This window comes from Plectropomus leopardus, chromosome 6 (genome assembly GCF_008729295.1).
Source record: "Plectropomus leopardus isolate mb chromosome 6, YSFRI_Pleo_2.0, whole genome shotgun sequence".
NCBI classification, from domain to species: Eukaryota; Metazoa; Chordata; class Actinopteri; order Perciformes; family Serranidae; genus Plectropomus; species Plectropomus leopardus.
Genome location: NC_056468.1, coordinates 23,584,529 through 23,609,953, shown reverse-complemented (window position 1 = coordinate 23,609,953; position 25,425 = coordinate 23,584,529). Strand labels below are relative to the sequence as shown.

At 38.8% G+C, this 25,425-nt stretch overlaps 1 protein-coding gene across 1 annotated transcript in view; it reads right to left on the bottom strand.

Annotated features, from left to right (window-relative positions):
• Positions 1 to 25,425, bottom strand: part of ipo11 (importin 11) — a 152,007-nt gene that overhangs the window by 86,590 nt on the left and 39,992 nt on the right. Inside the window, exons 12-15 of the mRNA XM_042488560.1 lie at positions 25,087 to 25,130; positions 21,900 to 21,990; positions 19,600 to 19,647; positions 14,705 to 14,810 (exon numbers count right to left, since the gene is read on the bottom strand). Coding sequence (XP_042344494.1) covers positions 14,705 to 14,810; positions 19,600 to 19,647; positions 21,900 to 21,990; positions 25,087 to 25,130 — 289 coding nt within the window. The remainder of the gene's footprint in view (positions 1 to 14,704; positions 14,811 to 19,599; positions 19,648 to 21,899; positions 21,991 to 25,086; positions 25,131 to 25,425) is intronic.

Below are 25,425 nucleotides of genomic sequence, written 5' to 3'. Positions count from 1 at the left end.
TCTCGATGGTTCCATGGTGTGTTGCACAGAGCGGATCGATTTTCCCTGCTAACAGGCACTGTGTGTGAAACATAATATAATGAGGAGGAAGAATGTATTTTTAATGACTAAAAACACAGCCACAAATATTTGATTCATGTATTCATACTTAACTTTGAACAGTAATTAATAAGTCTGTATGTTACAGTACAACAAAGTAAGAGGTAACAACAAGCAACACAATAAAAACATAAAGAAAATAAACTATTTCACTAACAGCCACCTTACTTGTGACAGAAGCATAAATATCCAGGAAAACTGACCAAATCCACAAAATCTGCAAGTCTACCGAACCAGGCAGGCAAAATGCTCCGTTTCTGAAACAGCACTGGTGCGGTATGATGCAGGGGATGAGACTAAAGCGGGTCTTAGCCATGGCAGTCAGAAAGTGTTGCATTTGTATCCAGCTAAAGTACAGTCAAGATGGCAGAGAATGCTAGAAAAACAAGGACTTATTCATCTTATTTCGTGCCTAACTTACGTGGATATTAACATAAAATGTAGAGAGTTAATCTCCAGGTGCTCCAGTTCAAAATGAGACCAAGCTTCTCGACCGTTGTCAGTGTTTGAGTCACATCAAGAGCCAAAATGTGTCCAATAACAGACTGTAGGCTAGTTGTTTTTAGCAAGAGCAACTTCCTTATGTCCCCTACTGGTTACTTAAGAGTGGTGAGGAAGTGCAGGTATAAAGTAGTCAATATGAGAGGTCCTTAAGCATATAGTCATACATGAGCATACAAAACATTAGGCTGATTGGTCTAGTAGTTTACAAGATAAGCTGCGGATGCACACAAAGGACCAAACGCATGATCCCCTTCAGGCTTACTGGCAGGTATAATAAGGGAAATAGCCGATTTCAAAAACTAGAATGATCAAAAATCCTCTGGGGCTGTGTAGTGTGTGATATGAATTAAAATACCCTGTGCTGTATGTGCCAAGTGTGAGGCACTGCATGTTGGGAGCTGATGGTTTTTCAACGGTTGTATCAGGCAGGAAAGAAGTGTCCCTCTGCATCTGCCCCTGTTCATATCCGTGGACCAGCTTGACATAAATGAGCGGATGGAGGGATGAAGGAACAGAGACACGGGAGGATGAAGGAAAGGGGGATAGGGGGATGGCACTCTTGTTGGCTTCTTGTCAAATATTCACAGGGAGCCAGAGACCACAGTCTGGGCCTCCAGCCAGAAGATACTAAACAACAGCATGACTCAGGACTTGGAGATGGGAAACAACTCTGTGTGCATCTGTGTGTGCGTATGGGCGTTCAAGGAAAGAGAGACAGAGTTTGCTTGTATAATTAAGCACAAAAGCTTGTTTGTTTGTTTAGATAATTGGTTAAACTAATTTGAATATACATTTCAAAAGCATTTGGGAAACTAAAACTTAGCCTGTAGATTACCATCATCAACAACTATGGCTACAATGATTAGTCAATCAAAGGGGAAAAAAAATCACAGATTTTTCATAATCGATAATCATTTAAGTCATTTTCAAGCAAAAATGTCAAACATCTGCTGCTTCCAGTTTCAAAAAAGTGACACTTTGCTGATTTTCTTTGTCACTGATGATAGTAAATGAAGAGTCTTTGCATTTTAGATTATTGATTTAACAACAGAGACATCTTGAAGACGTCATTTTCGGAACTTAGAAATTGTGATGAGCATCTTACAGACTAAATGAAATCAATCATGAAAATAACAGGCATATTAATCTATAATGAAAATCATCAATAGTTGCTGCCTTGCTAACAACATTACACTAAATGCCATTTATACTTGATTTGTCATCACCTTAAAAGCACAAGTCGGCACTCAGTCACCCTCGTGTTAAACTACTCTGAAGCAGCGGAGCATGCAAGGAGAACAAACTATCATCCAATTACTTCTAAAGGAAACAAAGGCAGCCAGAACTATCTGATTTTCTACAAGCTTTTACTGAGGCAGCGACATATGGGATGGTTCCAACATGATAGAGCGGGTATGGCAGTGCCAGTGGACAATGGCCATGGGCACACTCCCAGAGCTCTCTCTGTATTCAGGTTCCAAACAACAGCTTGGCAACAAAATACTGACACTCAGATAACACATCGGTGACACCAAGAAAAAATAATCATATCACAGATGATCACCTGTTGTCAAACTAATGCTTATAAAGGGCAAATCTACAGATACTTCCTCGTTTTGGTGAGGAGAAAGAAGTGAGGGAGTGAGAGAAGAAGTTCTTTCTATACAAAGTGCAGTAGGGAACTGTTGGCAAACACGTTTCTTTAGGCGAGTTTACACAAAATTAATCCTGGCAATCGTCAGCATTTTTTCTGAAATGATAACCATACGCCAATTATTATTCATTTGTTGCATCTGTTGAAATGACTAAAAGATTAGTTTTCCCAACTCTGAATGCCATGTAAGAGAGTAGTGTGCGTGTGCATGTCTGTGACGAACAAATACAAAATATCTTCAGCTGCTGAGGGCGCAGCTGGTAGAGTTTATTATTAGTGTGCAGGCAAAGTGGAAGAAAAGGATGGACAGGGAGATGGACAGGAAGGTGGACAGGGGTATTTGTCCATCAGTCAAAGGTTAGACATGACTCATTCACGCTGAACCTGTTTCCTCCTCCATAACTTCACACAGCTGTCAGCGACTCTGTTCATCCTTCTGGCAAACACATGGGAAATCCATGTGGGCAAAATATGAACGGAATGAAAAGCTGAATGCCAGTTTCACCTTTTCATTGAACAAGTGGGCACACGGTTCCTTTGCCTCTATTTTGCAGATATTAATGCATTCTAGGGAAATGTGGTATAAATTACAAGCCTCCTGCTTTTGTGTGATGCTTACTTTGGTTCATATTTAGTGTGTCTGCATGCATTTAAATATGTGGTTACTGTCATAAACTGGAATCTGTATGAGGTAATTTAAGGTGAAGAGCTGTGCAACTGAGGATATGCCGAGTCCTTCAGAGTCTGAGCCAAAAGTAATTATTATTACAAGTCCATGTTATACCACATTATGTATGCAGGCACCAACAATTAGTTTAGAATGGGATCTTTTCAGTGGGTCAAAAGGTAGTTCAGACCTGGTGTAAACCTGTTTTATAAATGATCGCATAGGTATTCATGCTGTTTCTACAACACTTCTGCTTAGCCTTTTAGCTACAGCGCTTCGAGCAAGTGTCAGTACACACAGAGGGACTTGAAATCTCTTCGCTTAATGGTGTCAACACCAGGTGAAAGACCTGGTGAGTCACAATGGGAGCAGATACAAGAAAAACTGGAGTAAACAGAATTGCACTCAAAATAGTAAAGACCTTTTTCATTGCTATTCTGCAGCTAGGGCAACAGCTTAGGACCCTGGTTACTTCCTTTCAGTTAATGCAATAACAAACCTTGCAACAGGAGATACAAAGAGGCCCAGTGTTTATGTTGTCAAGTTTAAAACGATCTAAAACTGTAAGACCGTGTTTAAACTTTGTTCTAAAATGCCTTTTGGTGATCAGAACACAAGTAGAAAACTTAGACAATTTGCCAGTCACATCTCACCAATAATACCCCTCAACTGAAAACTTCTGTTCAGATTTCGTTACTGCCAACATCACTTACACAAGAAGGTAAATGGACCCCGCACTCATCCACACTCTCAGTGAGTCTATTAAATAAAGGAAACAGTAAGACACATGCACAATGTAGCTTGAACTGAGGCTAACAGCAGACAGTGCAAGAAACAAAGGGATGGTGTTCGCTCAGGTGCTCATTGAGTGCACTCTTAAGTGTGCTCAGCTTAATAGAACTTTTTGAGTACTCACCAATAGATCGTGGCAAAAATAAAACAGAATGATTTCAAACAGAAAGCATTTGCTTATGGTCTTTTGTTGAGGACCTTTAAAATATTGCAGAAGTTTAATTCTCACCCATCTCTTCTTTTTATGCATAAAATTATTCCAACACAGTAAATGCCTTGAACACATCAATCATCCACTTATTCTATGAGAGTGCGCCACCAATTGAACCTTTCGGGAAGTGCAGATCAGAGTTTACTGCATGTGTTGTACTCCACTGAAATGATGCAATATGATGCCATGACTTCTCATCTTTTCAACCTTGACTCTTGTCAGGCACGTTAGCAGTTGTGTCTGTACAGCCGGAGATATCACTGTCAAATAAATCAGACATATCACCTTCCATTAGACAAAACGATGGACAGGCACGCAACAGTTTGTCCAACTCATCGTAAAATGGGCAAGTTTTCCAGCTGTGGTGCTCTGTCAACAAAACAGCCACCACGTCCAGCATTGGTGACAAATTTTCCTGTTATGTCCTTGTTGGGAATATATCTTGATGCACTGGCATTTATACTACAAAAGATATGTACTCATTAGCATCCCAGCCAAATTTAGCATATGGGTGACCCAGGACGCAATCCGAAACCCAGCTGTGTAAAAATATCTGAGACATTCAGAAACCAGTTTTCACATACCACAACAATGAAAGCTTGATGTGGTGCTTCTTTCTGCTTACATTTTACCTGTGTAAACTCAATTATGTCTGAAGTATAAAGCCAATGAAAATCCATCCAAAGTGGCAAATACCAGCAATGAGAGAAAATTAAGTTCAAGATATCCAAAGCACAGTCACTTGACAGCATCTATTGGTCACCCAGGAGAGGTAATGACTTTTCTAACGAAACTCCTCACAAAAGGTCAATCCACAAAAAGGCAATGTAAAAATGCCAAAGTATTTCACAGCCTTTTACTGTATTCTGGCAGAGTTTGACAGTAGCATGATGGAACACACTCTGCAGGTGACACAAAAAGCTCCTTCTGGCTATTGTGGGATTGGGGATATTAACAGTGTAAGCTCAAGTAAGAGTGTTTTGTATGGGTGCATGTGCGGAAAGGTGCTCAAATTTGACTTGCTGTCATCTCTCTGCTCTCAGACAAGATGACTCACAGGTATGACAAGTATTCTGGTTGTGGCACAGAAAGAAAGAAAAGATCAACAGCAAGTGCGCATGTCGATAAGTGTGCAAATATGATTGTGCGTACAGTATGTGTTTGAGTAGTCAGTATGCCAAAAAGTAACAACCAACTTTTCTTCTTAAAAGGGGCTTACTGGTGGCCTGAGGCTCAGCCACAAATGTAAGTCACACACAGTAGTTTTCCTGACAGATGTGGTTATTAATATTTTGACTGTTGCTGCTTGGTATTGAGTGGAACAGGCAGACTTTCACGGCGCTCAAACACACAAGAAGCACAATGACACTGTCAGAGCCCAGTAGGGAAAAGATTACCAAAATTGCAAGCAAATAAGTAAACACATACACAGCTTGTACATGTACAGTAAGGGATAATACTTGACAAGTTGTGCATTTTATGATTGTAATGGATGACATGGAGACGCGGGGTGGGCCACATGACATGACGCAGAGGTGATTTGCCTGTTTTTCAGTAACTCATAAATATTTCGGATCTCACTTTCAAAGATCATGAAAAATAGTTTAGCCTAAAAATTCTGTCATTTGAATTGGAAGGCAACATCTTGCTTGACAGCTAGGCATGCCCACAGCTGTACTCAGAGTTATAAAATCCTGACAAGTTTTTAAATCAGGAGAGAGAGGAATTTAATGATTACGCTCAAATCCTGAACACACCCAACCTAAAAGAGTAAAGAAAAGGGCTTCACCCTAACAGACGATATTAGTAACACTGTCTGTCCACACACACAGGGCTGCCTGTTTCTCCCATTCACAAACAGATATTCAGATACTTTAACTAGTCAGCTCTTATCACTTTCTGTCTCTTTGTTCTCACACTCTTACCTGCAAACTCTATTTATCTCTTGTTTTTCTTTGCACTTTTGGTCACCTTGTGAATTTTTGGTGGTGGCCATGGTGTAAACAGAAGGTTACTTTTCAGAATGGGGCTGCAGCTTATGATTCTTATATAATTATATATATTTTTATTGTTGAGTACTCTGTTGATTATCTCTCAATTAAATTGATGAGTTTTTTTACTCTCTAAATGTCAGAAAACATTAAAAAATGTCACTCCGTGTTTAAAAAAACAAAAAACCCAAGATGATGTCCTCGAATGACCTGTTTTACCCACAAAAAATAAGATAATTTTTACTTTTCTTTTTCTTAAAAAAATACTCAAACCAGTGAAGTATGCAATTAATAATAGAAAGCAGCAAACAGTTGGGTTGATGTTGCTAAGAACTCATTACCTTAATTCTAATCTACAACATACTGGTCTAAAACCGTTTAAATCAGTCCAGTATACCATCTCTGCCCTTAAGGACAAGAGGAAGGACAGATGGATCAACCAGCAGATCAACATAAAAGCTCCACAGACAGTTGAGGTCATGTAGTGCACCTTTCCCCCCACCTGAGAGAATGTAAGTCCCTGTCTTTGTCTCACATGTTTTCAAAAATAAAGGTCTGTGAGAGACAGGACAGCTTACAAGCTCAACAAGACCCACTGCCGATGATGCTTCTCTTTCATATTCTTTCTTTTTGTCCCCAGTGCTGCATGAAGGCATGAATAGTCACGCTGGGATGCGTGTTTGCAGTGCAGGCTGTGTGGTCATTTGTTCGCATGCCAAAACATGCCACACATGGCTGAGAATGCAACACTTTAGTGACACTTTGAAAATCATAAAACATAAATCATAACTGATATCTTTGTAACTTCAGAGCTATATTATAATATGAAAGGCTTCTGTCAGCTAGAACCGACTTCATTACAGCTCTACACGGAGCGAATGAAACAAGCAGTAAATCTGACACCCGTGCTGATATTGCCTGATTGTTGATGGAGATAGGTGAGCACTTGCAACACAAGAATATCACAAAATGTCCAAGAAATTGATTCAGAACTAGGATTGATGAGCACAGAATCTAAATGATACCCCGCCCAAGGGAAACAGTATGGTAGCTGACACAGACGCACTGTGGGCTGAGAGGAAAGCAGGCAGCAGAAAATCCTGCAGGCGTGGAAACAGTTGGGAGCAGACCTTTAGTCTGGACATTAATTTAGATGTTCTAATGACACCAGTTTCTCCACAAAGACAAGATTTATTTTTTTTTAATATATCTCTCCTGTTAAGCATATTGTTTCTAATGTTTATTATGTTATTGTTTCCTGTGATTTAAATCAAGGTCCACATAGGTGAGCTGTATTAAACACTCCAGTAGCTAATGCCCAGAGGGCTAAAGAAGGCAGGCAGAGCAGCATGATCTGGGAATATTCTAGTAACTGCAACAAATGTGCACCAGGCAAGTGTGTCGGCCAGAAAATCTGCTTTGAATGTGGCTTCTGGCAGATGCCAATATAATTATTGTCCTTCTGCTTCTTGTGAGATATTGCCAAGTTGGGAAAATATTCAGCTACGTTGTCTCTCTGTATTAGCTGGCTGTAGTGTTTTTTCAATGTTGCAAAACTATATCAGATCAGAGCAGACCTGCAGTCAGACCTTGAGGAAATGTATATTTTTAAAGTAGAGCTGAGAGGGGTTGAGTAAAATACATACCCATGGCTAATCATCATCAAAGTTTGAAAATTAACTTTTTGTCTTGGTCTCTGTCTGAAGAAAACCAGATTGTTTTTGTCTCACCTTTATCATTTGTGTCCTATATTTTCTTTTACATGCCAAGAATATATTGCAGAGGAATCCTTTTCCAAAATATCCCCTACTTACAATATTATATCGAGGGTTCTGTGTGTGTGAGTGTAAACACACAGTATGCGTTACCTGTTGGCAGTGGAGAACAGCGATAATGCAACAGAATGGCTCCAGCAAAATGCACATTCCCCAAGACACAACACAACCAAACACAAACAAACCCATTGGCTCAACTCTTCCAACATGGGCTTAACTCAGAACAATTGAGCATTCAGAAGAAATCCAAAATTGTTTAGCAAACACACAGGAAGGTAAAATACATACTTTCATTAGAAACATAAAAAAAAATCTAACTGAGGGATGACTATTTGAGGAAACCACAACTAAAAATCACTTTTAAACTTTTCCTCTGATTTCTTGTTTGTACTCTCCCTGACTACAAAAGAAAACCCTGGCTGCACAAAAGTAGTAAGCCATTCATTATTATTTGAATACAGTTCATGTTGTTGCATAAATAGCTACATGCAGTCGCAAATACATTTTATTTTGCAAAAACTGTGTTAAACTGCATGTTTGGCAGTCCATAGGACAGAAGCCAGTTGTTGTTGGACAGGAAGTAGTGCTAGTATTGCCATGTAGCCATCCATGATCAGATGACTTGTTAGATGCATCGTCTATAAGTGGGTGTGGGAAACTATATATTTTAGGCATTCTTGTAGAAATTATTATTTTATTTATTGTTTTTCAAATTACACTATGTGGTCCCAGCTAAGTTTACATGTTAAGTTGATATCTTTAGTTATTCTTATCTTCACATTTTACCACAAATTTGCTAATGTTATTACACCCAGTATTTCATATATGCAATATAAATTAAATATAATTTGTGTTTGTTGCAGTTTTACAAAAAAAAGAAAATACTCAATTAAACTCTGAAACAGAATCCTGGTTCTCCTGGAGTTATTTGAGTAGCCTACATGTTTAAGCTTACTGGATACCTGAACACAGGGAGCTCTAGCCAGGCCAGTACAATATGTATGACAAAGCATGCATACATATATAAAAAAAATAAAAATTAAATCCAACATAAAAAGGTAAACATTTTTATATTTTTGGTTTCAAGACAGCGGCCACACATTTTAGATTTATTTTACAGATTTACATCATGTATCTGTCTATGTAAACAGAGGCTTTATTTGGATATAACCAATCAAATCTTACATGAACGGTAAACGTCAGTGCTCTGTCATTGGAAGAGCAGGTGGTCACATTGAGCCAGACAGCAGCCTGCTATACAACATAAGAGTAACAGACTCTGAGCAGCATGTATTCCCTTTCCTGCTAATTTCTCCTTGTTATCTCACCTACAAACATGAACACACTTCTTGTCCTGCACTTTTGCTTGTTAAAAAAGCAACCAACAGACATTCACCAGGCAAAAGTGCCCTGCTAACATCCGTTAGAAAGCTAATGAGCTGCAGCACATTAAACACAATGTACACATTTAACACCATGTACACGTACAAACATCAGTCTAGTTAGGTGCTTGTGTGTTCTTATCCTTAAGCACCACTAACAACACGCTGTCTGCCCATGATGTTTAGGCTACAGTGCGAATTTGTCTACCTCCTCCCCGGTTCCCTATGGCGTAACATCAGCACTCTGGCAGCCTGCCAGCAGCTGTCAATCAAACAGAGAAATGCACGGCCCTCCAGCCAGCTGAGACAAAAAGTAGAATTTCTGATATTTCCCCAACAGTAACTTTAAAAATTACATTCACATTATTTTTGACAGCAAAGAGGGATGACTAAATGTGATTTCATATGGACTTTAAGATGTTATCAAACATGCAAAAAAAGAATAATTAAGACACTGTTGTTGTATGTCAGGACGGATGATCTGAAGACTACGCATTCTTGGTATTTCACTGAACGTACAAAATAAGAGATAAGTCAGCTGGCAGAGGCCATAGCAAGTAATCACAATTCTACAATGTAACACTTAATGGCCTGTTACCCACAAATCCCTGATAGCGATCCGCCTGAACACCTTTGGAATGAACTTGAAAGCAGCATCAGTAAAAAGGAACATCCACCTATAAACCTTAAGCAGTCGTGCAAAGCCCTGATGTCTGCATGGTCAGCTTTGATATCAAGGTACGACGGGTCCCTTGTTGAGTCACTACCACAAAGTGTGACAACTCTTTCAATCATGAGCCCCCATAGCATGGAACAGGGATTTGGAACTTTCTGGTTGCTGGGTGAATATACCCAACACATAATGTGCAGTTTAGTTCCTCAGCATATCACATAATTTTGCTGTGCATGCATATAATTTCAAAGCGTACGGATTGCAGCTTATGGAGTGCTGAAAAAGATGCTGCTTAAAAATTTAAAAAAGTGTTTCCAGATTAAATACACATGTGGGGTATTTGAGTGGAACAACTTATGGGCTCACTCACTGGTGATGGTGCATTTTACCAGAATCATAATCCAAAAAAGTTCATTGCCAAGTAGCTTTGCAGTACACATACAGGGAATATGGCTTGGTGATTTGGTGTATAACAACAAACAGTGCTCAAATGTAAAGACATAACATCAATAAAAATAAAAAAATAACTGTAGAATATGAAAAAAATAAGTGAAAATATGGCTGTTTTTAAATGTATTTCATATAGTGACATGAGTTGTGCTAAGATCTATAACAGTAACACTAAAAGCCCTAATGATTCTCTCTTGCATGTTCTTCTTTCTATAATTGTGTCGCCTTGCCGGACACTGATCGAGCGAGTATGTATGGATTCTCTATGTGATGGTTTCCCTTATTTGACCAGCAGGGAGTTTTCTTTGTCAAATGTCTGAGGAAGTACATTTTTGTGACTAATGCACTCCACTGGAGGTTGAGAGTAAAATATTGAATTGTGACAGGATGTCACAGGCTGCATAGTTAAGCAGCAAAGGCACTGTGAGCAATAATTGACGTGCCTCACTTGACGCACATCAATTGATGTCCCTATGGCACGCTGCAGGCATCAGATTTGAAATGCCAACACTACGGGACTAGCAATACTTTAGAAAACATGGTCACAATTTAGAGAAAAGTATATTCTCAGTATTGGGGGTATATTACAGATTCTCATTAACTTTCAATACAATTCTATTTGAGTAATGTTACTGTTGCGTGTTCTCGCTACACATCCACCTCTCCATCTCACCTCTCTGCCTCACTGACTATCTGAGTGTTCATTTGCACTATATTGTGTATACTAACTTTTAACTGAAAACCAATACAAACCTTTATTGTGATAGCATGTCTCCCTATGACTGAGGTATTAAATGGATTGTACTGAAGAGCCACCCAGTCAAAACACTCTCAGCAAAACAGATCACTATTTGTTTTCATATTATTATAATTATCATTATGATTATGATTATTACCATTATTACTAACAGTTTATTTCTTTCATAAAATATTGTAATCTGGGGAAAAATCCTTGATTTTTTATTCTTTTTAGCTCTCTGCAAACAGCTACTTTGTCTACAGAAAAAAAATGCTTTGGTTACAGGGTTTTCATTTGATACTCTAAAATTATAACGTAAAAACAAACACAAGCCTGTGACTGGTGAAGACTCTCCTCAGTGAAGGATATCATCAATAATACTGAATAATATCCATGCTAAATCTACATTCTTATTGCAGAAGCCTCTTCAAGGGACTGCGGGAATGTCTCAGGTCTGACAGAAACACAGCCTGATTCAGCAGCCCAGAACAGAGAAATCGATGGGAGTTGAAAAGTTTATCTACTGTCATTTATATAACTAACCATGGCTTTATGAGTTAAAAACAATCCTCTTATCAAAAAGCAATAGGTTATCATCCACCGACCTTTCTGTTGTTTTAAAGACATTATTTGGCAGTTAAAGGACAAGGACGGGATAAGGATGGAGTAATCTTTCAATGAATTTCACTGAGGAGGCTAAAACAAACGATGAATTTATCCTGCAAATATCTATCAAGTGTTAAGCCACATGCTTATATCCATTATTCCTAGAGCCCAACGACTGCATTGGGTAACAACCTTTAATTGCAATCAACACAGCACTTTTATTCTTGATCACTTTAAAGGTTTACTCTGTATTGGGAAGACATCATGTCTCTTGAATTACAGCCTCATGTTTGTATGGACCTGCGAACCGGTCAAGTTGCACTTACAGTTTACACCCATGTCTGAAAAACATGGATGCTTCAGACACATCTTGCCCCTGTCACCAATTCCATGTCTGACCAAATGTCTCCCCTTCTGTTCCTGAGTTATGATGCTGAGTTATGCCAAGTGTTTTTGCAAACATTATGATGTCACAGTTAAGTTCACCTCTCACCTTTAAAATATAAAATGGCAATGACTTCATAATTATAATATCCTATTAGAAATGTATGTGTAATACTGTCATGATTAGTTATGGCTAAAAACACGTTGCATGCAATCACACTGACCTTGACCCTGACCACCAAATTCCAATCAGTTCGAGTGGACAATTGTGCCAAATATGAAGAAAAACCCCCAAAGTTTTCTTGAGATACTGTGTTCACAAGGATGAGACAAATGCAAGGTCACAGTGACCTTTGACCACCAAAATCTAATAAAACATCTTTGAGTTCAAGTGGACGTTCATGCCAAATTTGACGAAATTCCCTTATTTTTGAGATATCATGTTCAAGAGGATTTGGGACAGAATGAACAACCTGAAAACATTATGACATAAAAGCATAGGCATAAAAGCTGTGGCACTTATCACTTTGCCAACTTTGAGCCACTGAAGCGGAAGATAAATTGTGGGAAAAGAGGAGCCTGAGCCAATGGGTTGTTTAATGGGTTCCTAATGTTATTCAGCTTTTGCACTTGCCAGTTTTCATTTCCATTAGTTGGATTCTCTCTTCTTTACATTTGTTATTGGGGGAGCAGCATTAATAAATGTACACATGTGTTTGTGAAAGTGTGTGTGAGTGCACACAAATCAGATAAGACTGCAGTGAAGGCATTTGGTTACATCCGTGTGATGTTCACTCATTTTGGTTTCATTTCTCAGGATGTTGCATTGTTGCGCCCCTCATATGATTGATTAAGGCCTGACACACCCTGGTCACTGTGTCTCAGTGAGCTGTGTGTTTTAAAATAAAGTAAAACTTTAAATATCAACAGAAGAATGGGAGTATGGAGGCGAATTAAACTTAAAAAGACCAAAGCAATAAGAACCTATGGTACAAAGTGGAGGGCGTATTCGCACCTGCTTTGTGTGGGAGCAGCAGAGCCGCAGTGACATCAGCACACTCGCACTATGACGTCAGCACCAACCCAAGTGGCCGACCTTTTGAGTGCTGCGGGCTTTTTGCTTTGATTGTCTTGGGGTCTGTGAGAGCAGGGCACTTCTTTGTTCTTCATGTGGCTGTCACCACTTCGCCTCTGGCCACTCTCCATCTTTCCCATCACTTTTTAAATGCAGTCATCTATCAGCTCACTGTTTTTTATTGTTACTGCATCTGACTCTCTTTAAAAACCTTAAAGGTGAAAGCAGAGTTACTGTTATTCTACTTTAATTATCCTGTGATGCTGATGATGCAGTGACACATTTGACTGCTGTTTGTTGATGATCGTGCAAATACAAGCAGCCCGATCCCTTTTTTTTTTATGTTTACCCATTTGAAGTGCAATTTAGCCCCCCAGAACAGGCTTACAAGAAAAAGTGTTTGCAATCATCAGCTATGAAGTGGGACAACCCTTCAGGACCCCGATACCTCATCAGAAGTCGCTAATGGCGTTTTCGTAAACAGACATAACTATGACAATAATGGTTTCATCACAATGACGTTTGCCATTTATCTGATGACAACAGAGAAGCCTGGATGCTAGTGATTCATTAACAACTCAAGTTTTCAGGCTATCAATTGACAAAACTTGTTATTAAATAAAGAACATAGCAGTACTCTGTAGGATACTGTTAACAACCAGTGCTCCTATCCTGCCGGTTTCCTTTTATATTAGAGGAGCGGTAACAAGTGCAGCAACTTCACTGCTGAAGTTAAATTTATTTGTGAAAGCGTGGGACTGCCATGTACAATTTAGCAATAACATAGTGACATCAGCTAGCTATCTAATTAGCTATCAAGACATCAGCACATGACTTGTGATTTTTGTTTTACTATGCTTGTTATTAAAAAAATATATATTAAACTAAGATAGTTATCATAATTTAAGAATAAAAAGAAAATAAATTTGTGATTTCTTTTGTTGCTTGTGCAGCCGTCTTGCAGTTGATTTCTCATGACAGTTTAGCGTGTGCGTCTGAAAAACCTCCCTTTGGAGGGTCCAAAATCAGTTACACTGATGCAATACATTCTTAACATCCCTTTCAAAAACAAATAATGCCTGAAAGTGAGCTCACGGGCAGTAAAGCAAACAGCCATTTACTGCCTGGCTGCCTCATATTTCATTTTTAGCTTCAAGTCTATATAACATTAGTGAGGCAAAATGTGTCATCACCCTCGTAACAGTGATGTATTTAAAAATTAAACCGCACGCAAAGAAGCAGAAGAAAACTCCCAAACATCTGTACAGCACGATGCAGCTCAATCCATAACCCTGCAATACAAAACTTCCTTAGGGGACACATTCCATTTTTGTTAAGATTCTGTCAGACAGAAGATGACTCAACTCAGTGGTTATTTTTGAGGCCGTGGCTGATTTGATGTTCTGTATTGTTCACACTTATACTTTTCGGTACAAATACTGTGAGTCGTTATGCAAGCAATCTGATGCAGTCCAATTCCTCTGTGACAGTCTTTACAAAAACTTAGCATTAAAAAGCTTCAGAAACTTGTCTGCATGAGGTGTTTGTGCTATACCACCCACATCGAGGTGGTATTTTTTCTTGAGTAGTAAATGTTTTATGATTCTATATTTTTGTGTACTTCATCACAGTAATGTGAAGCAGTTTTATCAAGACAAAAGAAATTGAAGTAAGAGATGCTGAGGTAAATCGAACACCATACCTGTGATGGCTGACTTGCAGCTCTCCAAGAAGCTGATTCTTGAACCACTGGTCAAAGTCCACATTGTCAAACAGTTCATAAGCTGCCAGTCCCACTGCATTGTATACTGTAGACAAAACAACCACAATAACTGTCAGTAAATGGTTCATTTAGTCACAGTAGCACTAAGAAAAGGGCTGTAAACAAAAGGGATATGAGCAGTCTAAGTTATGAGAGAAATTAAAAAAGACGTACAATAGGTCCATTCAAATAAAACGGATGTCTTATGGTCATAAAATAAGCTGCAGAACACTGCGACTTGAGTTATTGATGTCCTTGGCAACTTCTAAAACAAAAGTACTGCAATTTGTCCCTAGAGGACATTTTGTTTGAGGGTCTAACATTTTCAATTACACAATACATCTTTTGTCATGTTTTATTTCAAAGTTTAGAATTTGATAGTTTTATGTCCTGTGCAAATTGCAATTTCTGGGGAAAAAAATCCTGTGGGATTGTTGGCTGCTGAAAAGCTGATGCTGAGCTGCAATGCTGGATGGACAGCCAAGAGCTAAACACTGCATTGCATTCCTTGAATAGCTGGAAGTTGGACCAAATTGCTTCATGTATAGCTGAACAACAGCAGGCTTAACTTTGTATGAAAAAGCAGATGAAATAGTACCAAGAGTGGCAATAATAGGAAATGGATAAAGGGGGCAAAAAATTGTCTAAGCCATGAAAGGTGTTAAAATGACAGTTATAGTGTAAGGACTTATATGAGCTTAAGCGTACAAAGAAGGAGCTGAGGTGTCAATCAAGTGTCTCACTTGAAATAAGGGTAAACCTTTAGCTGAAGTCTAATCATGTCAGCTCTGCAGCCGACTCCAGAAACCTTGTAAGCCCCTATTACACTGGGACTACATATTTATTGTTCAACCACCCAATGTTCCTTTACTTATGCTACTATGGGCACACATGTATGCATGCATGCATTGTGTTACGGTTTATAATGTGTGAATCAATAAAGTTAGCTCCTTCTTTGAACATCAATGGCTTGCTTCGTTGGTATCTGTGCGTGCCAGTGTGTTACTGTACTGTACTGTGTAATACTAGTGAAAAGTTACGGGAAAAAATAAAAGATTAGATTAGAAAAAAGATGACAGAATGAGAACGATATAACATAGAGAGATAAAGGAACAGAAGTGAAAGAGATGCTTACTGTTACTATTTATATTTTATCTTTAATGGTAATGATTTCTGAGATGGCAGAAAGAATAAAGAGATGGGAAATTAATGAAGAAAAAAAGAAGATTTAACATTACTTTAATTCTCTGGTATTATGCAAGCCTGACACTGGAAAAGAGTAGTTTGGGATCAACAGTATCTCTATGCAAGTGTGTGTGTGATGGTGTGTGTATCTTTCACCTGCATGACATTGCTAAAAACAGGCCTTTTTTTATTAGTGACTGATCCTGAGGACCTTATTGTGGTCCTCTAATGGCTTACAAAATTGTAAATGAGCATGTCCCTTCCTACCTCTATGATCTCCTTAAACATTAGGCTGCTCCTGTACTCCTGCTCCTGCAGGCCAAAGAGACTCTTTCTATCATGCTCCCTTTCTCTGGAATAATCTCCATATGGACACTAGACAGTCTGTTTTTGTTGAGACTTTTAAATCCAAACTCCAAACCCATCTTTCACTTTAACTTTCAATTAGTTGTTTATTCTTTCATTATCTGGTTGGCGGGTCAGTCTCAATGTATAATTTTATGCCTAGTAGTTCTGCCGACAAGAATGATTTAACTTTGAGCCACTGCTTCTCAATAACTCTCAGTTGTTTGTGTCCTACAAGCACTGCTGTGCCTGCCCCTCTCTCTCTCTTTAAACTGAAGCGTCTCTGTGTTGATGGACCATCGGTTGTTCTGGGACTTCTCTGTCTCTCTCCTTACTGTCGGCGCCTCATTCCACATGTTGGATCTGGATGTTCGTCCTCCAGGAGATTCAGAGGAGATTTCATCTGGTACATTTCCTGAGGTTTCTTCTATGTTTAAATTTTTGGCTGGAGGTTTTCATTATCCAAAATCGAGTCTCATAAAAGACAGAAGGTGTCTTATGCTGTACAGATTGGAAAACCCCCAGAGGCAAATTTGGGATTTGTGACTGGGCCATATAAATAAAAAATGACGTTACTTATTCAGAGAGTAAGAGAAGCCAAAGCAGGAGAAAAACATAAAACACTGTAGGTATCTCTTAGCAGAAAGATCCAAAAACGTATGGAGCGACTAAACACCTTTCAGACATATTTTCTCTTGTTTATCGTGCCAAAAAGATGGATGGATGGAAGGACAGGCTAAAAAGATGGATAGTTCACAGGTGCTGACGCATTGACCGAGGTCCTTAGAACAAAACCAAAGCTTTGAGGGGCTACTATTTATAGGTGAATAAAACTCTCAGGAAGAGAAACACCAGCAGTTTTCCTTTATTTCCCTTTTTTTTCAAAAACAGACTGTAGTGAAAAGGTAGCTAAAAGCTCCGTATTGTGTAAGTCACCACTCTTCTTAATTCTTCATTAGTGCTTTGATTATGTCATATTTGTGTTGTATAGAGGGTCCTGTGTTTGTTGTTACTGATATCATTTGGCTTGCCTTGAAGGTAAAATATAGTCATTTTCTCATCTACAGCCCTGCTATATTATTCTGGCACCCCAAAATGAGATGTTCATACAGTTTTAGCTGTGTTTTTAGTGGTCCAAAAGGGCCTCTCAGAGGCCTTATAGCACATTGAAATATATTTACTTAGTTCTTATGTACAAAGTTTCAGAAAGAAGAAGTAAGCCCTGCTGCGAGTGCAGCATTAAAATGAAAAATGCAGGGCTGATACAAGGCCTACAAAAATATGTTAACACCTCATGGATGTCTGCATCACAAAAATTAAAAGCACTGCTACGAGGGTGGTTCATAATTAGTTGAATGCAAGTTAGCAGAATTTGTCAGTAATTAAAAAAAAGAGTCTGCGCAGGTTATCATGATTTGAATGTGGCTGTTATGCAGCACTATCTATTACATATGAAAAATGTCTTTAAAGCACTTCACTCTGTTGTTTTTTAGGCATCTGGGCCCTTTGAAAAACATCAAGGGACAATTTTTTCTGGGTGCATTTGAAACTTTAATGTTAAGAGATTTTAAGATGTTATGCATAATTCTTGTATGTGTTTTTTGTTGTTTTGCCCTGACGTATCATTTTTGATGTGTGGTTTCCTCTGCTCAGCATTATCCCTCATATGATTTCATCTGTCAGCAGTAATCTATTTAAACTATTTACTAGTCCCTGTTGCTAATGTGACTACTTACCAAAATGTATAAAAAGCAGCCCAAAGGCGACTATTTAGCACTTTGCTGAAACACAAAGACATGTTTTAAACTGCTACTATAACTATACATATCCATGAGATATTAAAAGCTTTTTAAATAATTAGCCTCTTGAGTGCCTCCTATTTCTTGTACAATCCTACGCTCAGTTATATGTTGGGTTGGGGGGCTTTTTACAACAGTGTAATTAAGGTCTTAAGCTCTATTCCCACAGGACCAGTATTACCATAGGACCTCATGTGATTTAGAAATTACCCCTATCATCAAAACACAGTCATTTAAACCGCTCTACATAACTCTCTCCATCTACATATTTTCTTTATACAGAACTGGTTCTGCATCGCATCATCTTTTCCTCTTCTGATGAATTTCAGCTCGCTCTTTTTACAAATGATTCTAGGAAATATTCTGCATGCTGCGTAGTGAGATGAGCCCCTAGCACCCAAAATGCTGTCAAAATCTTTATTCATAATGCCAACACAGCCTCTATAATTCCTGACCAGGACAGAGACAGAAAAAGGTGAAGAGAAAACAAAAAAACCTTGCAAAAACTAAATAAATAAAAATCATGACCCCAGATCACAGAGATGCCAATTAGCACAGAACTAAAACTATTACATGACCTCTGTGTTAGGCAAAACATGGTAGGTAATTTCCTGTGTAATTTTCACCTGGGGAAAATAACAGACATGGTAGAATCGCACAGGATTAAGATCACAGGCGAGCTCCGCAATTACTGCAAATTACAAGATGTCCCCAGGTAATAACTAGTCCCTAGCGAATAGGGCTTCAGTCTATAATGATATTAGCACCATTATAATTATTGACTAATTTCAGATCACACCTTCTGTTATTAAGCGTGGGCTCTTCAACGAGCCTTGCTCTCACAGCCACAATTACATGTCACTGCTGCTGCCACAGCACAGCTTCATCATCCAGTGATGTCTACTGTTTTATCAACACTGTCAGCAGACTGCTGAGATCTCTGTGGGCACCCAGCTTTAACAGAGGCTCTAATAGCAGGCAATCCCAACTGTCTGTGATTTAGTTGTGTATGCCATAAAACCACCAGAGAGGCAGCCCTGACCTGCCATAGAGCGATAAATACTAAAAGGAGGTAGAGAGAGGGAAAAAGAAAGGAAGAAAAAGAAGGGGGGAACAAGATGGTCATGGACACAAGAGAAAGCAGTATAACAAGAATGGATTACATTATTTAAAAGCAACCAAAAAAAGGATATATGGGTACAATTATCCTTTTAATGTGGTTATTCAGACTTCGTATCTTAGCTTAAAATGATTGTTATGCATCCTGTAGCTCTATTTATTCAAATTTCTATTTAACCTGCTTTACCCTCTCCATCTGTTTTCATTGTTTCGGATTGTGGTTGAACAATTCTAATAAACAAATTTCACAGCCTTTATATGTCGTGTTGCAGATAAAATAGTAATTTGAGCAACTCTATTTTAGTGACTCTTCCTATGAGTCCAAATAGCTCATTTAATACACCTTGCATAAGGGATGATAACAGTTATTGAACCAGCAAGACTCACCTGCATCCTTCATTAGCAGCTGCACAGAGTCTTCCACATTGGTTGGGCCTGAAAAGACAGACACATACTTTATTGGTCATACAGTCAGTCATTTTTATTTAATAACAGATGATCTATGATTTATTGGACCAAGTGCCCACATCGTGACACAGTTGCAAACTGAAGAGGCCTTTACTCCACTATATCACTCTTGTATCAGTCATTTAACTTGTCTTTTCTCTCCCTCTATTAGTTCTTGTTGTGTACTCAGTTCTCGAAATCAATAGCTGCCTCTCTTCAACCACAGAATTACAACAATCTGGGGTCTTCCTTGCTTCAGCAGAAACCATTTCCACTCTGTCACTTAAAGATGAAAGCAGCTTGGGAGACAGGCCAGAAGCAGACCCTTCTCTAATCCGGCTGTTTGAGCAATGGCACCACTAATTCAGCAAAAGAACAAGAACTACACGCCAGGACCACCAGGGGACCAGTGGCTGTGTGGTTTGAGTGCGCGCGCATGTATGTGTGTGTGCGTGTGTGTATGACTGAGGAGCTGTGAGTGGTTGTAATGGTGGCGGTTGTCCCTGGAGAACTTAAAGCTGTCAGGCCTATAGATTGCATGTTACACATACTGTGAATGCTAAAAGCAACATGGGCAAAACTACACACTTTGCTGCTTGCTGATATATGAAATATGTATCACTTAGACTGAGACAATGCTACATTTTATGATGGGAAATAGGGTCTGACATCTGAGGCCCAGTTTGTGTTACAGGGAAACTGAGGCACACTGTACGTGCAGTGCAGGGCAATTTTCTCTTTAAAGCATCTTTCCAACACAAAGACAAAAAAGGGGACAACTGGGAACATTTTCTCTGTTTTTTTTAAGTCAACTGTAAGAACACTGAGGTAGATTAACTTTGGAAATTAACTTCACATAAATTAACTAAACAGGGTCAGTCTTTACATTGCTGACTACCAGAAGGCCAAAATGTTCACACAATGTTGACCTAAATATATACCAGGTGTGTGGTCTGGTAAACAGTAAATTCATCAAATTCAGGACCCCATATTGCTATTTTCCTAGCAACTGTAGATGTCACATTTCCTGGAACAAGCATAAGTATGGTTTCCATAGGGCTGAAACCAGTTTCGTCTTACATAGGTTAGAATTAATGATAGATGCAAACCGGTCTGTTGTCATTGTGTGTGTGAGAGACAAAAAGGGGGTGGAGAAAGAATAAATGCATCAATGTGCTTCTTGTAGCTCTATGCTGAAATAAGATTTTACCCAATTTAAATAGTATCCAAAATAAGAAAATTGAAATGAGGTAGAGCTTTGATTTTCTACCCAAACCCGATTGGGTCTGGTCCAGCCCTGCCGGTTTTCTCACTATTGCCTCGGGTTTGAATTGGGTCGGGTACTTGCCAAATTATGGTTTATTTACTTATTTTTTCATGAAACTGATGTGAACTGTCTTATGCTTCAACTGCACTCTGGCAGGAGTTTTAATGGACTAAATCAAGAGGGAAAGGGAGAGAAAGAGGATGGAGAGAGAGAGGGAAAGCAATGAAACATGTAGAGAACCTGGTGGAGAGAGAGAGAGACCGCAGGCGAGAGAGGGCAGGGAAACGAGACAAAGAGCAAGAGGGGCTGTAAGGGGACTTGGTTGGCAGTTTCTGCCTCTCCCTCCCCGACAGTGGAAGAGATGTGCAAAACATGCAGTGAAGAGTTGTGATCAACATCTCCCTAACGTAAATGGCACCGCCATCAGGGATAATTTGGGGTTCAGTACCTTACGAAAGGATAATTCAACATGCTGATTGGAGGAGCTGGGCATTGAACTGCCAACCCTCAGATAAGGCCAGCCTGCTCTACCTTCTGAGTCATGGCTGCCCCTATGGCCCCGGAGGTAAAGCAGAAGTGGAATATTATATTTAATTTCTGCCAATATGTCCCTTTAAACTCTATACTCCCGGCATTTAAGATAACATTCTTATTAATTTGTTGAAAAAGGGGGACCTATACAATAACATTGGTGTGGACAAATATTACAAAGAACACTATAACACACTAAACTCCAAAAGCACCAAAAACAGCTTACAAAAGGACCACACAATCTAAACAGCTTTAACAACTTTATGAAGGTAAGATTAATGTAGAGCTGTATTAAAGAGAAATAGTTTTAGGTAGGAGTACCTGATAAACTGGTAATGAGTACACGTTTTCCTTGCATTGAGAGGATGTTAAAAGGTTTGCTGAAAAGAGAGCAGACTTTGCTTTTGGCATATAATAATATTTGGATTGACATTTAACTGACCCTGGAGATTCTGTACCATATCCAGCAGCACTGGTATCAGAGTCTGGTTGTAGTTGTGGAAGATATCCAGGAACAATACTTCTGTGCAAGGCTGTATAGAGGAAAAGAGAAGAGGGGACAAAAAGGAAGACATTCAACTGGCAGAATAGATGGTGCACTGTATGAAGTCATCATATTCACTCATTTTGTTTTTCTCTCCCTATTCTCAGCAGCCTGCTTTGGTTGAGTTGGGCAAGTGATGTCAGTGCATACCCTCTCTCTATACACAAAAAGATTTTAAACAAAGAGGCTTGTGCACAAACACATAAACAATGCATTGTGCCTGGTTCAATACAAAGTCAATGTGAAATTGTCAGGGGATTTGTGTGTTTGTGTGTGTTGGAAAAATAGCTGTCCACCCACCTTCTGTTGATTATTGGTTTTAGATGTCACAAGGAAAAAAAATAATATTAAATAAATAAAGTTGAAAGAAATTTCAAATCATGAATACATCCTGGGATTTCTCACGGAATGCAGTGTAATGCTATAACCTTTGAACCATGGTGGCAATCGGTCAGGTGACACTTTTAAAAAGCAGATCCAGTGTCACGGCATTAAGACAAACACAAACCCTTGTTCTGTTGGGAAAATATAGACAGGTGTAATATTGATGGAGGAGGGTCACTTATATAATCAGCTATTAGTATTGGCAACCATGGGAGGAACAGATGGATAGTGACATTTGATCAATGAGCCATCCTGAGCACAACCATGTGCTAATACGAAGGTCAAAGGAGGATGTACACTGTGCAGAAAAGTCACAAGTTCCTGTATCAAGAGCAACTAATACACAGAAAGAAATGTGTGTGTATTCAGTTGCTATGTAAGGACAAATTACAAACTAAAATAAGCCTCTTGAACCTATAAAGTTACCCTTCTTTGCAAAGATTTGCAGAGGGATTGATGTGGATCTGTGAAAACTTCCAGTTTTAGGGACAGTGATCATTTTTCATTACAATCCACTGATTCGTATCGCAAACCCGTTTTTTTTAAAGTATGTGAGAAATTAACATCAACTAAAACAAAGTACTTCAGTGCTTCCACTAACATTGTACAGGCTTGGCTGGCCGACAGGCCAACAGGAACCTCAGCCAGGCTACAATAATCTTTCTTATAAATGCCAAAAAATTGCCATATAACCATTACAGTGTTTCCCTCTATAATTCTGCCGCAGTGCGCTATTAACTGCAGTGGCATATTGTCATGAGTTAACAAACGGGACAAGTGTCTCTGTTTAGTTCACATGTGTGTAATAACAGACGCTCAGTTCAGTGTCTTTTATCTAAACTGCTATAGTCAGTAGAAGAGGTGACGTCAAGATAATGTTGATGGTAGGCTACCGGTAGTGAAGGACACGCCAACGTGCTGATGTGTTTGGTTTTTTTGTCCTTTAGCCGAGCTACACCAGAGGTGTTCGGTGAGAGATTTCGTCTAGTGTGTAGATTTTGGTGGCATCTACCGGTGAGGCTGCACCCAACTGAAATTTCATCCCTGTGCTAAGCATGAAGGAGAATTACTGTGGCTGGTGCAAAAACACTGAAATTGCAAATGGCCCCATCTAGAGCCAGTGTTTGGTTTGTCTGTTCTGAGAAACATTTGGTTAAAGTTTCCTTTATTTAATTGTCATAATCAAAATTCAGAGAGACTCATATGTCTTTCAGGATTTTGCATTTTTGCATATTCAGATATTATCTATATCATTTTTAGTGAATGCTATTTTTTATATGCTATCAAAGAAATTATATCACAAAAAAACATCAATAAAAACAGAGTTATGAATATTATATCCCATTTCTGTCAATATATCAACCTAAATCATACACCGGACCTTAAAACAGATCAGTGATAGTGTTTTGCCCTCACATGCCTGCAATTTGATCCTGGTGTTTTTCCACCACTATTTTGGAAGACGGAAATAACGACATCTTTAAAAAAAATGTGCTATGTGGTGGTTCTAATATAATGTGAAAATAATGTTAATTTTAAAAAGTAACTAAAAGTAATTCTTGGAACTGTTTAATATTTGAAGAAACTTTAAAGTGATAAATTTGAAAGCTGGATTTGGTTTGGCAGTATGTGATACTGGCCAGCCTGTCCACCAGGCCACAGCAGTCAACCAACAGGGAACACTGTAAAACTGCTGGACCTCTCTGCAATTCCTAGTTAAAAACCGCTTAACATTTTGAATTCTATTAACACCTGCTGCCCTATTAAAAAGGATTTAAATATTTCTTAAAAACATCATAAGACTGACCTAACAAAATGGAGCATTGTTGCAATAAAAAAGGATAAAAACTTGAAAAGAAAAAAAAAAAACAACTGTTAGCCGAAAATTATGAAGTGTTAAGTAATTAGCTCACTGCTGCAGCGCGTTTTATAAGAGTAAAGAACTTTTACAGCAAGGCCTTGAGGTTCAATGAATAAATGCTCCACTCTACTTCAAAAAACAGCCAAACAGTAGGTTGACATCTGACGTGATGGAAGTAAATAGATGGGTCTCAACATAGAGAGGGAATGGAAGATATATGAGGGCTATATACAACGAAACAAGACACTGAATAAGATATTATTTCATGACACAGGAACAGCTGAAGACGAGCCACAGTCACAGAGGCAGGATCTAACACCTTGGGGACCAATAACTGTTTTATGATGCTGCATTGAATACAACCTTCTGATAGCAACACATAAAATACTTTGAAGTTTTTTTTTAAATATAGCACACATAAAAAGATATTTGTGAAAATTTAACATCACAGGCCCATTAAATTGAAATCTTTTGCTGGTATGGTTCGTTTAGTCAACTTTTTATGGTTTCAAGTTCAGTTCTGTTTTTTGTCTTGTAAAATTTAGACTATAATCTTGGCAAACTAGACATTTCGGTGAAACATGGGACAGATTAAATTTCATTTTTAACAGCTTTCCTCTTGTCATTATTCGGAGATGCTGTCAAGCTTAGGGTACCAGAGAGGAGATGGTGCATGTTTTTTTTTATGTGGCAAGGGTTGAAGACTGCCCATACAACCGTCATCATCGAGCAATTACAGACTCCAAAGTACTTGAAATCACAGAGGACCACCCTGTCTGTGTTTCTGCACCCCCCTTCTAAGGTAATCAATATCATTTCTTAGTGTGTGTCTTTACTTACTCGTAGACTGTATTTCCAAGAGTCACCACCCGTTTCTTCAACAGCTAGAAGAGAAGAGAAGAGAAGAGAAGAGAAGAGAAGAGAAGAGAAGAGAAGAGAAGAGAAGAGAAGAGATGTTGAGTGGGTGTCTTTGGAGGTCTGTCAAGCTAATACTGCTACAGGCCTGAACTCTATTCTGAGATGGCAAATGTTTATCTATTAGGAAATGCTGCTCTGAGGATTATAGCTAAGGCTGCCAACAGAAACACTGAACATCTTGTCAGGGCAAAAGTGCAAATGTAGTTTTACACACTCGTGTATGTCTGATTGTAGAACTGAATCCAAATGTCACCAAATTGA